The sequence below is a fragment of the Ambystoma mexicanum genome, chromosome 9, assembly GCF_040938575.1.
Source record: "Ambystoma mexicanum isolate Mex_15411 chromosome 9, UKY_AmexF1_1, whole genome shotgun sequence".
Taxonomy (NCBI): Eukaryota; Metazoa; Chordata; class Amphibia; order Caudata; family Ambystomatidae; genus Ambystoma; species Ambystoma mexicanum.
The window spans coordinates 601,269,716-601,289,908 of NC_090931.1; the positions used below are offsets into that span (position 1 = coordinate 601,269,716).

General features: G+C 47.1%; 1 protein-coding gene across 4 annotated transcripts in view; it reads right to left on the reverse strand.

The window, feature by feature from the left end:
* Positions 1 to 20,193, reverse strand: part of ABR (ABR activator of RhoGEF and GTPase) — a 1,582,060-nt gene that overhangs the window by 741,679 nt on the left and 820,188 nt on the right. For all 4 annotated transcript variants that reach the window (XM_069615233.1, XM_069615235.1, XM_069615234.1 and 1 more), the window contains one exon: positions 13,255 to 13,359. In XM_069615233.1, the coding sequence (XP_069471334.1) occupies positions 13,255 to 13,359 (105 nt within the window). The remainder of the gene's footprint in view (positions 1 to 13,254; positions 13,360 to 20,193) is intronic.

Genomic DNA, 20,193 nt, shown 5'->3' on the forward strand with positions numbered 1-20,193 from the left:
GGATGTTTTGTAAGAAAGCTAAAAGGTAAAGGTAAATTAGCACTCACACATATGCACATGCTTGGCAGTGCGTTTTACTGATAATCACATTGATAGTAATGAACGCACTCACTTTCCTTTCCTTTTCTCCTTTACCCATTTGCATGAATGGATGGACCCATTGTTTGCTCATGCATCTACCTGATGGTATGTACATTTGGTTAATGAATGCAATGTTTGAAATGTATTTCTATATATTTACTGTTTGATTGCAATATATTATTATGTGAACTACAGCCCTGATGATGGTGCTCAGCATCGGCAATATTAGCTTACATTCTGAATTGAGGAATTATTGATTCAAAAAATTTTGTGTGAATAAAACAAAATATTTATACAACGCTTGTGAGGAAAATACTTGAAAGTATATTACGATAATAATTTTGGAGTGCTACGATTTCAAGAATATCCATTGAAATACAGAATGTACTGAATCTACAATTCACTAAAGATTGAGAATTTAAATTGAAGCTCCTTATGAGGAGCAAGGAGGAGCACAGGGTCTGACGGGGTGGCCTCCACTCTGTTTCTTTTTGGACATTTCAGTTACAGAGCCTGAGTGCCATTGGGCTCTTTTCAACCCAGTAGCTCCATATACAACCAAAAGCATATATAAAAATATTAAATATACCTAATGAAGACGAACAGAACCAAACAATAGTAGTGCCCACCTCAGCCGCACGCCTTTAAATGAGTAAGCAAGCCAGGAAGTTCAAAAGCAGACAGCAGCTGAGAGGAATGTGCGAGGAGAGCTGCATATCCTAAGCTGCCTCGCAGCCCATAGAACCGCTCAGCAATACGTTGAAGGCAAGCAAGCCATGGAAGGCAACCGAGTGGTGAAACCGACACGAGATCTGAGAAACCAGGGTGAGGGCGGTCTGCTGCAGCAAGAGGGAAGGCAGAGGAAACCATACACACAGCGAAAGCCGTCAACGGGAGTGCAGTGCTTGACAGGGCGCATGTGAAGCCAGTACGCCGCAGCAAGGGAGACCAGCCAAACGCTGGAGACAACCGTCTTTTTTTCCTGGGAAGGAAAAAGGGTTACTGAGTTGCCAGCAAGTATATTTCACTCTGCTCAAGCCATAGAAACAACTGGTGATCCTAAAGGAAGCAAGTGGGTTATTGAGTGGCCAAATAAAGTGAATCACTTCTCGAAAAAAAATAGTGCGAGGGAAAATGGCACCATTGCTAAAGAAGTGAGAGCATTTGTAAAGCTAGTTGTTCATGGGTTATTAAACCCTAAGTTGAAAGAAAGAGTGTCTTGCATAATGAAGTCTTGGTAAAGAAGTATGCCAAGTGAAGTTAAGCATCTGCATAGCAAAGTATGCGTGGGTTTTGTAACAAAGTCCTGGCAGAGAGGTACACCAGGTGATGTTAAGTAGTTTTGTAGCAAAGTCCTGGCAGGAGAGTGTACCAGGTAAAGATTGATGTATGTATAATAAAGTCCTAGTAGGAAGGTGCACCAGGTGAAGTGAAAATTAAGCATTTGTGTGAGACGACCTGGTAGGGGAGTGTCCCAGGTGGAGACCAAATACCTATTGAAAAGAACTTCAAGGAAGGCTATGCCCTTGAATTAATGAACTGTTGTGGAATTGTATAAGGAAAAAAGAGCACCTTTAGGAAGAGACATTCCCTTGGGATTTACAATGTATAAAAATGGAAGAGAAAGCTTGGGGAAGGGAGCCGATACACCAAGAGAAGCAAAGCTTGCCAAAGGGAGAGGGTAATCCTCTTGGAACTTATGTATTCTTTTTGAAGTGTTGTAATTTAAGCTAAAGAATCTGGGGAAGGAAGTTGATCCCTGGAACTGTGAACATAGTTTGTTGGAAACCTTTTTGTTAATAATGTGTCATTTATATAGCGCCTTAATCCAAAGCGCTTTACAGAGCACATATTTACATACAATATCACCCAACCGAAATTGGTACTCATTTATTGACCTCGGAAGGATAAAAGAATGAGTTGGCCTTGCCGGGATTAGAACCTCCGACCTGCAGATCATGCTCAGATCGCAGCAGCGAGCGCTCAACCCGCTGAGCTATCTTACCAGCATTGTTGGACTGGAACTTGTGTTGAACTTGAACATTGGATAACTTGGAAACCTCAATTCCCTTATACATTGAAGTTTTAGAGTATGAGGGCCAGAAAAGGATTACGGACAGAGAAAATACCTTATATTTTGACATCTCGACACTGGACAGGCTCCTTAATTTTTGCTGAGGTAGTAAAGGTGCTCCTAGATTGGGCATAGTGAGGCATTTTCCAACCACTTTATATGTCATTGTAACATATCTCCTCTGTATCCTCTTCGAGATGCCTACCACATTGAAGTGGACCAACTCAACTTGCTCGTCGGTTCGACTCCACGGAAGCAACCAACTTGAATGCCCACTTGGCTGAGCAGAAACAATGTTGCTGCAGACTCAACCGCTGACTCGAACTGCTGGAAGACATGGTCTCGACCCCTCTTGCATGCGAACTACAACTAGCGGGATTCTGTGCCTTTAACCGACTTGCCATCGGGAAAACATATCTAGACTGTCTTGACACCGGCTCAATTGCAGTGAAGTGCCTAGAAGCCTGACTCAATGCCGTTGAGCCCCCAAAGACGAGACACCAAAGGTATTTGAAGAGGCCCCATCCTCCTGGGCCACCTTAAAGGACCTTGGTGACCTTTAAGCCCCTCGCCCCCAGCCCCCTTTCCTTACCATGGAAATAGATGTTACTGCTGAAATCATTAGACTGAAAACCCCTGCACATCAACCCATCAACCAAGATTGCCCTTTATCCTCAAAGTCTGCATTCCCTAGGTTTCATTTACAGGCGTGGGTTTATAGTCCTGCTAATTGGTTGTATAGATTGTATTAAAAGTTCCTATTTTTATAGAACATTGGTTGGACATTATTGTATTATGGCACTGCTATGCTACGGTATGTGTTGCAACTATATCAGCTCACACCCGACTGATGGAGGTATAGCTGCTGTGCTCTGCCTATGTCACCTCTATGACTGGGGTCAATGATGGTTTAGTAGTAGTGTAGGGCCGAGGAGGTGGTTTAGCCACTACTCATACTGCAGAGCAGTAGTCGTTTGGTCACAGGAACCCAGTGTGGGAGCCACGTTGTGGCCCCGCCAAAGCTGGACCACCACAAGTGGCCTCGTGAGTGGCCTCTAATATGTGGGCTCTGTTGGTAGTACTGGGTATTACCTTGCTGGGATTGTGGCCAGGCAGTGGAGGCAGTTTGAAACCCCCGAGTGGCTTGCTGTAAGAGGCGGACGATTGGGTTCTGAAACCTTTCCGCCTTTGAGTGAAAACTCTTCATGCGCATGTCTGCTAGACAATGTTGAGAGATTTCACTTTCTCATGTTCCTGTTCACTTTCCCATGTTCCCCTAAGCGTCATTGACTTCCTTGCTTAATCAACTTCTCTCATTGTGGAAGGGTAACGGATTTAACCCTGTCAAGGGGGACCAACCACCCCTCTCAACCTGGGGTAGGTAGCCTACCAGGGAGATTCTAGTCAGACGTACCCCAGAGGTGGTGAGGGGCATGTGTCCCTGGTATGCATGGAGCAGTCCATGTACCTTGGTGCCTGTCCCAGTTGCCCATCAGTCTCTGTCCTGGACAGATCTTTCTACTCATTCAGATGGTTCCTGAGAGACTACAGTGATCAGTATACACCAGACACTGTATACCCCTGGTAGGGATAATGGGTCCCGGGAAGCTTCCCCATGCAGAGAAAACTACAACTAACACAATGCACTTGGGTTCAACAGACAAGACCCCAGCCTGGAACAGGAGATAGGGTCTTGTTGCCCAAATGGAAATTAGCTAGGCTTCCCCAATCAGGGGCCAAAAGTAAGACCAAACACTGATCCACAAATTCCAAACAGGTTACAGGAGGAGCGGTGGGGCAGCAGAGCTATATAGTGTTGAGCAGAGATAAAGGAGACGGGTGTAGAGAGAGGAGATTGAGGAAAGGGTTTAGAGATTGTCATCTGGAGGGTACGAGGGAAATCAGGCTGCTTCCATGGGTCATCTTCCAAGTCCCTAAGGGAATCAAAGAGATAGGGCCACAGTTTTAGGCCATCCCTAGGATATGGATAGACCAGACACTAGGAGTACCGTGGCTATGGTGGCTCAGCACTGGACTATGACCGTGGCTATGTTGGCTCAGCACTGTACTATGACCCATCTGATCGGGGAGCCTGGGCTAGGGCGGTTAGAAGCCCGTCAAAGGGTGAGTGAAATGTGTAGAGGTGCCCCATCCAGACTGCAAACCCCAATGGCTTCTTTATGTAACACCATTATTGTAATGCAAATAGAACATGTATTGGTTTTGTTGTTCATTGAGACTCTTGTCGAGCCATCTAGAGGCATGTAATTCGGGCTGCCTGTTCTTTTGGGTGTAATCAGTGACTCAAGCAGGAGTATCTCTTAAGGACTGCTGTGTTTGCAGCCTGTTCTCCAGCTGTTTCAGCTGTATCTGGGTTACCGGGATACATTTCATACCATTTTTACCTATCCTGCTACTTAGCAAAGCTCTGACGTTAGCAATGCATATATTGTACGTGGCCAGGGGTGACATTTTCTTGCCAATATGTTTACTTTCTTTATCCCCAGCTGCTTCTATTAGGGCAGGGGTGAATTACATTTTACATGCGATTGTCCCTACAAAGGATTCTGGTTTTAGTCGAGGCCTGTTGTATAGTGGATTTTATTACAATGGGTGGTTCTTTTCCTCAATTCGCCCGTTGACATACCGTGCTGGTGCTGTTCTTGTATGCTTTGAATATTTGTTTTTTTTTACTGGATTCCGGGATTGAAACACATTTGGAAGTTGGCTTGCTTCCATAGTTTCTTCTAGGACGTCCCTTTCTTATTCCTCCTCTTGTTTGCAGGTGTTAAATCTGTCTGCCGCTCATTTAAGTTTTGGTCATCAGGTGGTGCTGTAAGTGATGCCTACAAGCCAAAACTATTGGCATGGGTTGTGAAGAGAGATAGGGAGTGGAAGGTATACAGCCCATTGGCTTTGTACCTATCCCTTGACCGACCATGGCCACCCATGTCGCTTTTGCAAATTCTGACCAATTATCTGGCTCTCCCTACTCAAAATACACCCCTCTGGGAGCTCTGGACCAACTTTGATTTTAAGGGATTATCAGTGTTATTTCCAAGCAGTCTTCTGAAAAGGTAACGGCATAAATTGCAGCTGTAAACCAGCTCCTGGTGTAATGCAAATGTCTTGCGCAAGTGTGCCTACAGCTATTTGATTAATCAGCAATGTGCATGCTTGCATCTGTCCATTGCACTGAATTCCTGTTAAAATAAACATTGGGAGAAGCCAATAGTATTGGATCATGCATGGGCAATGAATAGGCATTTCACAGGCCCTGCCAGAACATATCGAGGAACAACCATTGCCACCTTATGGCCAAATAGTATCATTATGCCAGTGCTTAGAAAATGCATATCCCATGATATATAACAGGCAAAAACTGTTGGCTTTACCAGTGCTTGTTAGGAATGCAATGTATATACATTGGTCCCCTGTAGAATAACTGGGTGGACAGAGGTGTCGCCTTGTCTTTTGAGGAGTCCATGGGGTATTCCTCGCAGTGGGCATCCCCTTCTTCTGGCTCAACCTCTGGTATGTCCTCTGCCTCTGGAGGATCCGATTGTATGCAGAAAACAAGAGGTGCCTTTGCTGGGGCATTGGCTACACCCAAAGAGGATATTTTTCTTGGCTTGTACTCCTTTTAGCTTCTCTAGAAAGTGTGCTTAAGTTGGTCTCACCATGGAGTTGGAATTAATGTGAAAAGATCTCACTGCCGAGGAGAGTCCTCTTTTTAAAGACTCGCATCTCCCTCTGGGGAGACTCTAGAAACCTAGAAACCCTAGGTGGGACTGGCGGATCCCTCTAGGGTCACCCCTTTTCTGGCTATGCAAATGGCATGAGTGTGTTGCCTGGACAGTGGTAGTGAATGTGTTGGGCCTCCGCCTGCTTTCCAAAGTCTTTGCCATTAAAAGTAATGCTTGAGGTGGCTCTCTTGAGACAACTGTTTGGGCAGCGAAACACGCTGCTCTAGAGTTCCTGCTTTAGGTCTCTCGCCACCAGGTTTGGGGTCTGCCTGCTTCTGCATGTTCTGGCTGGGGAGACTTTGGAGCAGTGATATTTTCACTGGCGTGTTATATTGGTCAGTGCCGTGTTTTTGGTGCCAAATGTCCCATTGCTGGATTTATCTGTTGAGATGTATTTATCAGTACTGTACTTCACAGTGCCATGTGTTTGCTCCAAAAAGCAAACATGTTCAAGGCATCAACCTCACTGGCCCCAGGATTTTAGGAGCCTTTGTAAAAGGAGCCTCTGCACCCCACTTCTGGGCGACCTATGGTTACCCATGTGTGTAAGCTTTTGCTAGAGATTGATTGTGTGTGTGTGTGTGTGTGTGCGCGCACTTTTGCATACCACGTTGAGCTTCCGGGTCCAGCTTTTCAGGGTTCCCTGTGGAGATGGGGGAGGCTCTGCACAATCATTGGTTTTTGCCTAGTTTAGTTTATTTATTTATATTGGTCACTTTAGGGCTCTTTTTTGGCTCAGCAGAATTAGGGTGCAATAACTCCCCTGGCGATGTCACCTAGATAGTAGAGATGCACGGCTTACTAAGCTTTTAAGGCCTAGGCGTAAACGTTTGGCAAACCTTATACGCGTCATCCATGTGGGCTCAGGGAAAGTAGCGATTGCGCACACCTTCAGGCTACAAGTTGGGTAGAATTTAAATGGAGTCTTCTTCATGGGGGCTCTCATATCAGGCGCTGGAGAGCTTATAATGAAACAAATCCTACTTTGCATTGTTATACAACATGTACCTACACCACCACTCTGGACCACAATACCCTGATACCAAAGGCCTCTCCCTCTTTCTGGTGTCATTTTTCTCTGTGCTCCTCCATTCTGATAAATCTGCGGGTGTTGCCTTGAAGGAGCATTGTGGGAATCAGGTATTGATGGACAGTAATGGTATGGGCAGGAACAAACCCCGTTATGATGCAGTAAACAATTTGCAATACTCAAAACCAACCACTAGATGGCAGAATATTGCTAGCATGTGAATCCAAGAGAGTATGAAAAGGTCAAGTCAACTCATGGAACCTCTAGTTTCAGTAACAGTAGCGGGTGGAGGCACAATGCCATTGACAATATCAGTTCCAATGTTTTACTCCGTGCTGCTTAGGGAGTTCATGCATCCATCGCCTTAGTAACCACCCAGCAGCACTTACTTAAGGTACGCTTGAGCACCACTCTTGTACCACAGGGCAGAGCCTTGCGGTCCATCATAAGAAGTGGGAGTTCTAGCTTTCATACATGCCAATGTCACCAACAAACGAAATGGGAAAGTACTTTCGACAGGCATCAGGGTTCCAACCACACCACTGCTCGTCGGGTATCTGCATGTGGAGTTTTACATGTAGGCATTTACAGGCATAGTGTCTGCAGGGGCTGGTGCCTGAGCGGCCATCTTGGATCTGCATTGTGACCATGAGAAAGTGTGCATTATTCAAACTATTTTTATGCAGACTTGTGCCTGCATTAAGGGATATGGGAAGCTTCTTGAGTTATTAAGGCTTTCACTGACATCTTAAGTTTAGGAGGTAGAAAGGGAAGGCAGTCAGGCAGACATCTTGCAACACCTTTTGGCGTCTTCTCTCCACAGTGGTATTGCTGTGTGTCTTGGTATACACATATCCCGGTGCGGCCCTGTGATTGCAGATTGACGGGATGCTGTGAACTGGAGATGGTTTTACCTGTTGCAATTCCATCTTAGGGGTCCTGGCCACCTCTGTGGCCCGCTCACTTGGCTTTGGGTTTTGGTCGTGCTTGCATGTGGGCTACTGGGAACGGTGTCCCATTTCTATGTGGCACCTAGAAACACACTGAAGCATGGCTCTCCCATCCAGGGCTCAAGTCGATTGGTACACGCGGGGGGACGGAGTCCACCCACTTTATTCAGAGGGTGGACTCAGTCCCCCCCAGCTAAAATAGACACATTGGATGTTTTCTTTGAGTTTATGAATGAAAGCCGACCTCGGGGATCAGCCCGCAGTCGTCAAGTTTGTAGGTCAGACACTTCACCACTGCGCTATAACCTGAGGAAAGTAAACAACTAAAGGCGAAATGTCCCATTTTCGGTACTACAAATCCCAGGAAAAACATTTCAATTGGTACTTTGAGTTCAAAAAATGCACACCTTTTAACGTTTTCAAAAACACTATTAGAAGAAAATATCCTCTTGGTTCTGTGTGTGTGTTGATTATATGAAAGGCAAATGCCATTCGTCCTGTGCAATTTGGGTTGTTGCACAAAGCCAATTTAATGAAATGTGCATATTTCACCTTGATATGATAATCTCTGGCGACGTCAACTCCCATTGCGTTTGTTGATGAGTTCCCCCCCCCCCCACTTTAATGTTTAGGACTTCACCCCTGCTCCCATCCAGTACCCAGTGCTTAAACTTCAGAAAAACGAGGGCTTCAGCCTCGGGACAGGCAGCTGGGAGGAGGCCCAGAAAAGATGATGCATTAAAGATTCTTCAGAGTGACAAGTACAGAAGGACATAATGAGGAAAAGGAAAACAGATTCGGAGCGAAGAGTGCATCAGGGGCTCAGTGAGAAAGTGGTACGCAAGGTTTTAGGGAACAGTATTCCCCACTCGTTTAGTAGAAGAGATTTGCCCACGTCTTCATTGATGGCGAGGTAAGCAGGGTCTCATTGAGAGCACTGCATCTACAGCCGTATGAGCGAGGTATCCAATGTCCTAATTTAGATGTTGTCCGAAAGAGCTGCCAGAGGGATACGAGTCAGGACCTCTCCCAAGGCTTCAGCAAGCAGGATGGATTCCATGAGTCAGAAGGGTAGATGAATGCAAAGCCTAGGAACACAAGCTCATAAATCCCCATTGAGAGAAGAGGACTGTTCAAGGATGAATAGATGGAGACATTTTAGTACTCATACTCAGAGAGATGTACTCCGGGCAGGCTTCGAAATTGCTGGGAGCTATTTAGCTCCTGCTTCTAGCTTTGGAGAAGCCGATTAGCTGAAAATCATCAGTTACCAGGAGCCACTTTCGATTGCCCAGGCCAACTGGCTCCATACAAACATGCATGTGTGATATTAGCTCAGTATGTTTGGTAATATGAAAAAAGGCGACTAAAGAACACATCTAAGAGCGAATGGAACATACATCATGGACAGAAATGTAGTGTGTGCATCTCATGCGAAAGTTAGATTTGCGGTGCGTGATTTACTAGCTCCTGGTTCTGCTGAGATAGCTCCTGGCTCCTGGGTGATTCTCAATACCCAGAAGCTGCCTTTAGCTCCTGCTCATCAAATCTCAATATCGGCCCCTGCAGGACCCACATTAGGAAGATGCTTCAGGCCTGCGTCGGGGGGATGCACTCACCCACAAAGTGACCATGGTGTGTTGCTCCTGGTGAGGATAACGTACTAGGTCCTCAACAGAGGCTCTGCCTTTTTGTCTGGGAGAATATCATGTGTTACAGGCTTTGCTGGCGAGGTTCATTGGGGACCGTTTATAGTCATAGCATCGAATGCCAAAGCATTGAATGCCTTACCATCTAAAAAAAGCGTCGGAAAAAAAAAAGCATCTAATGCATGTTTTTTTTTCCTTTTTTAATGGGGTGGTCCCCTCGCAACCCCCCTTTTTAACCTTTAAAAACCCAATCCAATTAAAATAAACCTTTTACCTTAAAAAACGCATTTTTTAAAACTTCTCTTTTTTAGATGGTAAGGCATTAAATGCTTTGCCATTCGATGCTATGACTGGAAACCATTGGGGTCACTAGTGGAGATCTATTTTGAGGTCTAACTGGATAAAAAGCAACGGGGCGTCTCTGGAGATGTTTTGCAAGAGACTCAGTGGATAGAAAGCAATGGCATTGCATGGAGGTCCATTTATTGGGGTCTGAGGGGAAGGTGTGCAGTGGGGTCTACGCGGTGTGCTGGCATTGCACTGACTGAGGTGCCTCAGGTCTTGAGAGGAAGAGGCATTGGGTTCTGGCTGCAGTGAGTAAGTCATGTGCCTGGCCGAGTCCCAAACACTGAAGGGGACTCTGGAAAGCTGGCCTACGAGGATCTGGTGACCAGAGCCATGAGCTTCCAGGAGAGGGTATAGCGTGGGGCACTGGAGTGTGCCACTCCCATTCTCAAATCCCTTATCAGGGACAGACTGATTTTGGGGCGATAAGTGCCCTCTCTATGCCAGGTCAGAACCAACCTCGGTACCCCTCAAGCAACACACCACAATACACCTAAAGCTTGGGCAGAACCAGAGAACCCTCCCTCACTCTGCTGCAGGATCCCCTCAATTCCTGAGTCCTCCAAGGAAACATTTCCCCCAAATCCAGACAGACATTTACACCATATGCAACTGGTCAGAGTGAAGCAGGGTCCAATTTTCCAGGATGAACCCATATGGTACACAGATAAACAGGCATAGCAACATGGAACTGAGCAGGTGAGAGAGGACGCACCTCTAGCTATTCCATGTGATTCCTTAGGGCTGGGGGGCATCCCTCGATCCCCCCACAGTCCCCCTCTGTCCCTCAAGAGTACTTATTTGCAACAGAAATGAAGCTCCGAGATGGACTGCAACACTGCTAGAAGGCAGGATCCTGCCAAGACATGAACAGATGCGCAACTTCTGCCCTCACCAAAGATGGCACCACAGATTCTCAGTGGGAGGGCAAATGCGAGATTTGAGTCACAGCCTACCCGGAAGGTCCACATAAACAGAGCCAGTGCTACAGCGGGCTATAGGAAGGGAGGAGTATAAATGCCGGCAGAGAGTGAGCCAGGAAATCGAGCATGCAGTTGCCAGGACAGCATGGATGACCAGAAGGGTGCAGGGAAGCTGTGGCGCCAGAAAATCTGGGATGTCTAATCATCCTGCCAGTCGCAGCTGGGCACGATATACCCAAGTGAGCGGGACAGTCAATCCCTGGGTGAGACAGTCAGGGAAGCAGGAAGAAGTGCGCCAGGCACTGCCCACTTGGCTGAATTACAAATAGCGAGCTGGGTGCTATAATCCCCGGGGATGCAATTTCAGCCAAGAAGTGAGCTGGGCTCAACATCCCAATAACCGGTTTGACCAAAGAAGCGAGTTGAGCGCTAGATCATCAAGCCTGCGGTTTAAAGGTGAAGAGGTGAGCTGCCCTCTAGATACCTATGACTGTTAAGAGGAGGGTTCCTGGGGGAGACTAGGCACTTCTCCTGGAGGGGATACTAAACACAAACATACCCTTGCACCTTTCACATAATTGATTCCAGCAGAGCAGCATCCTTTTAGTTGTAGATGAACTCTCAACTCCCACATACAATTACCCCAACCCCATCCTGGTTACACTAATGAAACCTTTTAAACTGATCTGTGTTGTGGGAGTGCTGGAGTCTCAGGTACAGGTGTTGCTCCTCGCAATCCATGCAGCTCAAGATCCCATCCACATTGGATCTTTCAGATGTGTGCCATCACACAAAGGCAATGTTTTCCAAAATACCCACAAGTGAAGAAAAAAAACAAATAAAAACTGCCAAACTATCAAAAAATTTAATTTGAAACCATCTTTTTAGCGTCAGTTAAATGTTAGTTTTGCTGTTTTATGGGGCTTTGCGCCGCACCAATGAGCAACTGGTAATGAGCCATCCTCATTTCGCCAGTGCTACACCAGAAGCAAACATTGGCATGATCCATGAATTCGGTTAATCAAGAGCCTTAGCAAGCATGCATAATGCACTGTATATCTGCAAGAGCCACCTTCGGAGATCGTGATGCGTACTCACCGCTTCGACTGCGGTCTCTACGCAGCTTCCACGCAAGCCTGGTGCACGAAAGATGGTCATGTTGCACGACGCAGTGTGCGAGGGGCTCCAGGGGAAGCGGCCTGGAGAGTGATGGAGGAGGTTGCTAGGACCAGGACGGGTAAGGGGTGGGAGCGTGGAAGGTAGGTTGGTAGGACCACGCAGCACGGGCGGGCTCCCCCCAAACGGACAAGGAGACACAGGGTGGCATAATACCAACGTTGCATGGGGTGGATTTCACATGCTGCCATCTGCAAGTTCTGTCTCATGGATGCTGCCTTCAGACCTAGAATCCACAGCTTCATTGCTTCACTATGTAAATTTGAAGATTTGATGAAACAAAATTTAATATTTTTATTTTTTTTAGTTTTTGAAGAGAAAAGCTTCATTTCTCCACAAAGGGCAGAGTTGAATAAAGAGGAAGGCAAGGGCTCAGATGGAGCCCCGCACATAAACTAGCATTCCACTGGCTTTACAAAGTAGAAGGGACCTGGCACTGGACCTGGCACTGCCCTCACTCCACTGCTCTCCTTTGACAGTCATTCTGAATTTTGTGGGTACAGACGATGGTCCTCCTAGCACACAACAAGGCTGAAATTCAGAAAGAGGAGAAATTAGATTGGGGGGTAAGAGGGCGGGGGATAAGCAAGCCTCCCTTAAAGTTTAAAAAGGGAATGTGTCCCTCGAGTTCAATGATAATGCCAGAACTTCAATCACCTCGGTGTAGTGTCCGGAACCCCAGAGCTGTATCCATGGTCGTCAAAGCAATCAATGCAAGGATGGCTGGTGGCCTAGATGACCATTGCGCTGCGCTGGCCCATGCCAAGCCCATGAAAGACTATTCAATGAATATATGCATGGAGGCTGGTTGGGTAGGGGAGCTAAGGCAATTAAACGGATCCCTGCATTGGGGTACTGTGGTCAACCTACACATCAATGATGACGAAACACGGTCAGTTCCAAATACGGGCAGCCGCCATATGAATTAAGTGTACAACTGCTATTTATAAGCAAGGGAAGCTGAAGAGAAATTGGATGACTTCCTACATAAAATTAAAAGGCAAGAATACCACTGGTGAGACATTAAAGGAAAAGAAAGCCCCGAACATTCCACAAATCCCTTCATGGATTCTGATCGGGTATGTTGAATACAGAAGGCACCAGGTTAGTTGCTCCAAGCATCACGGAGAGGTAAATAACGACAGTCCAGCACTGTTTTCTGCTCAGGTGCCAGGTTGCGCTTTAGTGAGTCTTGCGCATCCCTCTGCGGCCATGGTGATCACAGACGGGAGCAAACCTTGAAACCAATCAAGAACTTGAAGAGGACCAGGTCTACTCACCAAGAGAAGCGCTTCCAGCTGATTAATGTAGATCTCCTCACTGGCCAGGAATCCAGAAAGGACAAGCTTTCTCATCACCAGGCCCTTCTCCGAGTCACTCTCGCCCTAAGGAAAGAGAAAGGCAGCCATTAACTAGGATGCAAGACGCTGTGCTCCACTCCAAAGTTACACAAAACACTGCCTTACGATTTGTCAAGCACAAAGACGCTTATCTTGCTAATTTTGAAATGCACATTTGTACTTCAAGCTCCGTCAGTGGAAGGAGTACTTTACGCGACCCACGCTGGTGCCCGCCTTGCCGGGCTAAACCCGGCTATAGTCCATGGTGGAGAAAGTAAAGAAACCCAATATTCTGTGATAGCTAACTTCACTCTGCCTCGCCCTCGGGTAGCAGTGAAAGGTGTGCCTCTTCCTCTTCCGTGCAAGTGGGGGAGGAAAATTTAGCAGTGGGCAGAAAATGTTTTCTGTAGCACCATACCAACACAACAATCCACACAAACTTCACTACACTCCAACAACAAAACAAACCACACAGACTCGCACAACAGCACACGATGACTACACTACCTACCGTAAAACACCCCAAGCCCAACCAGTGGACCCACCGGGTTGAGGCTGCCAACAGCACATCACCGCTCTATTCCAGCTTACTCCCACTAACTCACCCCCCACCCCCTTCCCTCAGAGCTGCCAGAGCGCCAGGGGACCACTCTGGTGGTGACAGTGCACAGTACAAATATCCTTTAACATTAACACAGAGCTGCAGAGTCGGCATTTACAGATTCTGGGTGGGCCTTGTCAAATCCCTACTTCACAGAACCCAACCAATAAGGTGCCGCTGGTCTGGAAAGGCATAGTGGTGGACCCAGCATTACCAAACCTGGAGATTAGCAAAAGTGGTTCATTTTTTCTTATAAAGTCCCGTTATATGAGGCGTCCACGAGCTCAGGGCTCCTGGTGCTCGCGGTGTTTAAGGGAACCAACACTGTGCTCGGACCACTATACCAATATGTGTGATTAGAACAGAAAATCCGACCGGAACCACTGCCTTCAGGTTGTAGTGCAGTAACAGGAGTCGAACACAATGGAGAGGAGGTTTTGCATGAATAAACTCTGCCGATGAAAACACAAACATATGTACGCGGCCAACAGTCGGCTGCCCGAGGGGAAGCCATGCCAGGCCGCCCTTCTGTTCTTTGTCTGGGCCTTGAAACCACACAGGCGTCTCACTGTTTTGCGGGCTGGCACTTTTGCATAGGAAAAAGGTCACCGTGCACATAATGAAGCCCATTTTTGCATTTTTTCCAAGGGGAACACGCCATGTAAATACGGTGGAACGTTTAATAAATAGCATGCTGTGCCCTGAAGTAGCAAATGTGTGTCGAAGGCTGCGTTTGAACAGAGTGTTTGCGTGCTTGTGTTAACGCTGCGTAGGAGTGAGTGTCTTGCTGTTCTGTAGGGGCGTGGGGGTGTAACAGCTCTGCTGGAGAGCTTTAGTGTGTGTGCAATATGTCCCCCAGCAGCAACGGTGTGGCAGCATAGTGAGGGTTGTCGAAGTCAATTCTCCGCGGGGTGGGGGGGGGGGATGGAGGGGAGGAGGCGGGGGGAGAGATGGACACTGGCTGTTGCAATAGCATTCGAGGCACCTGCTCACACCCACTTCCCAGGAGCTGGTAAGCTCTTTGGCCAGGTCAAGAAACACTGTTCTATAGAGATTTGTGGGCACCCATGTTTCCACTTACCAGGGTCCGACGGCTGAGCGAAGCACATCTAATATAGGTGGGTACGCTCCTACAGCATCACACCTAGGGATACTTCGGAACCGCGCGCTCTGAGCTCCTGCCTTTTTATTCTTTCTTTGTTTAAATAGATGGGCGCCTCATCACTTACACGCACAATAATGTTTAATTATGTATTTTATTCTTTTATTTTAATTGATTTTTATTTCCTTGTAGCCAGAATTGCTGGCTGAGGGTGCCTGGCCTCTTGGCACTCCGAGGCTCGTCACGGATGGTGCTGTTGCTTACATTTCCTCCCTATGCATGCACCGACTTCCTGAGTCTGCCTTCTAGCTCTATCAGCCAAGACAGCGAATTAGCTAAGGTAATACCATGTGCCCCTTAATTGGAAGGATCACCCTACAGCGCATCGGTCGGGAGCAGTGGGAGAGGCCCTCCGGCACCGAAGTCGTGCTAAAGTCAAGCCCGTCAGTGCCTGTCCGGGCCACGGACGGGCAAGGATTGTAGCAAGTACTTCTTAGTAGAAACATTCTGGATCTAGCACCGCCTAATACAGTATTTCCGAAGGGGTGGGATGGGTCTATCATTAGCACTAAGCATGTGGATGCAGATGATTGTGGCATGAGTGCCATGTTGCTGAACACAAGATCTCTGCAGGCGCACACACTCTCCATTAACACCTTGTTGAGCAGTCGCTCACCAGATTTTCTATTCTTAACAGAAACCTGGCTGACAATCTTCAGCACCCACACTGGTACATGCTCTCCCGCCTGAGTACATGATACTCCATCTTGATCGTCACTCCGCGCATCCTGGCGGAGGGGTGGCAATAATCTTTAAGGCTAATTATAAGGTGTCACAGATCAAACTAGTTCATCTAGTTCCTATGGAGCCACTGTTGGTACGGTTTGTGGCCTCAGACTCATGCTCATGGCATTTTCGGGTCTGTTACAGACCTCCTGGGTCTGCTAGCACGTTTCTTGATCCATTTGTGAATCTTGTTGCAGAGTTGTAGTAGAAATAGGCCCGCCTTGTGATTTTAATGTCAAATTTAACTCTGAGACCTCTAATCGTTAGCCACTTTGATGGCATGTTGGATATGGTTTTTCATCAAATTGTAGAAGAAGCCACTCAGATTAGGCAATATGTTAGATTTACTGTTCGCTAACCTTGATGACATGAGGATTTTGTCAGGTCAGCCTGTATTATGGTCAGATCATTATCTGGTCTAATTTCGCTTTCAACTCACCAAGTCACCTCCTAAGATCTCTTTACCTAATGCCCTACGACGGAAGTGGCGTGGTGTCGACCTGGAGAAACCGATTGGCCTTGTGGACATGAGTTGCTGTTCCGCTCCAACGTCGACTTCTCGTTGCTCACTAGCTCTTTGAAAAGAACAGACATAGTGGCTTCTTTGAAGAGCGTTCAGACTCGCAAGAGTCTATCTGAGCTGTGGTTCTCTGATGAGTTTAAGGCTGCTCGCCTTGGCCTGAGTCAGGTGGAGCAAAAATGGTGCATTGCCTATGGCGAGGCAGGAAAAATTGCCTTTAAACAATGCACCAGGGACTATCATACCCTAATTGGGGAAATCAAAAAATCTTTTCTTGCCCAAAAGATTAATAAGACACTTAGCCAACCCAGTGGTAAAATCACTTTCCTCGCTATCAGACTCGGTCGACCCAGTGATTCCAACTCAGGAATTCTGTGATGTGTTAGCTAACTTCTTTACCAGTAAAACCGAAAATATTAGTTCTAACATTCAAGCAAGTTCTGAAGTTGAGTTGAGTCATCCGCATATCAATGAAAGTTGGGGCAGAGAGCAGCAATGTGGTGGGCAAGAAGTGCCAGGTATTGGTTGAACAGCCAGGGAGAGAGGTTCGACCCCTAGGGAACACCACAGGTAGAGATAGAGGAGAGGAAAGAACCAAGTTGGATCTGGGAGGGTCGATCGGAGAGGAAAGAGGTCAGCCAAGCCAGGGCCCGATCGGTGATACCCAGGTTATCACGGAGACGGTTGAGCAGGATGGCATGGTGGACCGTGTCAAAGGCAGAAGAGAGATCAAATAAGAGGAGGACATAGGGGGTGTTGGAATCGAGGTTGGAGAGCAGGTCTTCAAAGATGTTCAGGAGAGCAGTTTTCATGCTTGTGGCAGCTCTGAAGCCAGCCTGATGCTCATGGAGCCAACCAACAGATTCAATGTGAAGATTAAGCTGGGAGATGGCCAGCTTTTCCAGGGGTTTGCCCAGGAAAGGAGTGATGGTGATTGGACGATAGTTAGCCGGGCAGGAAGGGTCAGCAGAGGTTTTCTTAAGAAGAGGGTGCACAAGGGAGTGCTTTGGGGGGAGGGGGAAGACTCCAGTGGCGAAGGAGTGGTTGCAGAAATCAGCCAGAGCAGGTGCCAGGGTGTCAATGTGGTCCTCGATGGTTTTGGAGGAACAGGGGTGAACCTGCTTTGACGAGACTTTCATAGATCGGACTTGTCTAGAAACCTCATCTGGAGAGAAGAGGGGGAACGGCAGAGAAATAGGGAGGAGAGGTGGCCTTTAGGTTTGTGGGCTACTACGGATTGGAGATACCCAGGGTGTGACCCCCTCAACTTGCTCGATAATGTCGAGGTCAACAAGGTCTTAGATCACCTTTTTGACTTTGTCGCGAAGGTGGAAGGGCACTCTTCTGTATTTCAGAGCCACTGGCTGGACTCTTTCGACAATGTGGAGCCGGATTGATTTACCCTCCATTCGTCCTATTCCGGTAAATATGTTTTGGAATTTTAATAGTAGCATTTGTACATCTTCTATGAACACCCCGTGGGTGTAGTGGATGAGACCAAAGACTTCTGCTGCTACACAGCCAAGAAGTGTTTGGGTTTCTACTTTAGTCACATAGAATCTGGCTCGTATGGAAACACCACAGTGCTGAACAGCGACAATGAAGGTGCCTTCTAGTGGGAGAGGGGTCTTACCCCCAAAGGTGAATATGCGCACTCTCGTTTCTTCAAGTAAAGGGGGGGGGCCTGGTAATGTCCGGTACTGCTCGGCTATTACGTTGACTGAGGCGCCAGTGTCGAGGAGGACATGAACAGGGCTGCTCAGAATGCTCACTGCGCATCAGGGCTGGTGTTTTTGTGACTGCCGATAGGGAGAACAGCTGATAAGAAAACATCTTCCTCATCCTCTATGCTTGCATCTGGAGGGTCAATTTGTGAGTCAGTGGATGCAGGGTTGGTGGATTGGGTCGTTTTCTCTTGTGGGCACCCTCTGGGGCGTCCCCTCCCCCTTGCAACACTGCCAGGGGCTGAGGCTCTGCAAACTCTAGCAAAGTGATTTGGGATTCCACAACTAGCGCAGGTGAACCCTTCTGCTGGGCAGTCCTTCTCATGTGGGAGGTCATACCCACATTGCGGGCAGGGGGCTAGAGTAGCAGGGTTCCCCTGCTTCTTCTGTCGCCAGGTACTCCTTGTTCCTTGAATTTTCGGGGCCTGTTTCCCCAGTGAGCACACTTCAAGTTTGACAGACTTCAGGGCCAACTCCATTTTGGAGACTTACGTCTGCTAGTTCATGGGAGCGTCCCAGTGCAAGGATCCTGGGGAGTGCAATTCATGGTTCACGCAGGATTTGTTTTCCGTAGTTTTACTGAGTGGCAGTCAATAATAATTTGGAATCTCACCTCTTCTGCCTCGTTCTCCCACCGACAGGTTGTGGTCAGTGGTAACAGTCTGTTGTATTTGTCCAGGTTCTCCTCACTTTGCTGCATAGCAGTGCGCATAACAAATTTCTCGTAGTCGGTGTTCACCATCAGAGCGAAGAAATCTGTTAGTGCTTTGATAGCTGCATTATATGAATCATCCGTGGGTCGCAGTATCTTGAATAGCTTGTGGACCGCAGGTCCCGCTGAATATATTAGCATGTATTTTTTTGTCAAATCGTCCTTCTGCCCTGTGCCTAGTGAGGTTGGGGCTCCGTCAATATCAAACTTGCACAAGAGTGCGGGTGATCCTTGTGTTTGGGAGGACCCACCTTGGTGGTGTGGAGGCGCAGGTGCAGCAGTATCCTCTGCCGACATTTCTTCAAATGTGTGGGTCGACACATATGGCTCCGGGGTTCACAGGCACTTCAGGAGTCACCGCCCCTTTCCTTAACTTGGCACAGGACACACTTTGGGGTGCAGAGGTACTCCTGGGGGAGCTGCTGCCCCTGTTTGGGAACTGGGATTGCCCACACCAGTATGTTGTGTGTGCAGGCACCTCTTCATTGGGTCGCCCCCTGTGTGGCATAACTGGTGAGGGGCAGCGCACGAGCACTCTTGAGAGAGCTGAGACTTCTTAGCACTATAATTCAAACAAAGTAGAGTATCTGAGACCGTTTCAAAATTATAAAAAGGTAATATTTATTTTGCGCATAGCATACACTCGAGCGGACTTCAGGTTCTTCTAAGACCAGTATTTCGTGGAGAAGTGAAGTCTCTGAATAGTACATGGCTTCTCCTTTTATACAAAAAAATTAATCCTGCATCAGCATAGGTCATTTGTTATTCTTTTGCAAGAGACAACACAAATATGTTCAGACTACGTACATAATACCCTAATCCCCAGAAGGCAGAACAAATTGCATATTCAACACAGGTTATGGTTATGTTGTGAGTTTCCACTTTACTTACAGCTTTAATGACAAACTCTTTCTCCCAGTGCATGGACAGTGACTTATGTTTGAGGCCTTAAATACAGAATCCACTTGCCCTCTGTTCCAACAATGGTCACCCTATTAGCACAACCTTAAAAAGATATCTTTTGTGCGTTTAACAAAGTGAAAGGGCTGAAAACTATGACTCAATGTGTAACTAACCTCTGCATGGTGCAGTCCGCGTTTACATAGCATTTAGAGAAGAGAATAGGGCCATATTGGAACAGCCCAACCTACTTCACAGAATAGGAAGCCCTGTCCCTAAATGTTATTTAACCTAGGGTTTATCGGTGAAGACCAGGCAGATAATACATGCCCTATTATGGACCCAACCTTTTCTTGTAATGACTGACGGAGCAAGCCATGAACACATTTCTGTTTTGTTTCTACTCAATGACTGACAAATGTGACTCCATTTGGATTATTACTGAAACAGGATTTTGATCGCGATAAAGGGATTATTTTAGGGCCAAGAAAGATGCATATTATATTACAAATAATACAAATATTCTAATAGAGC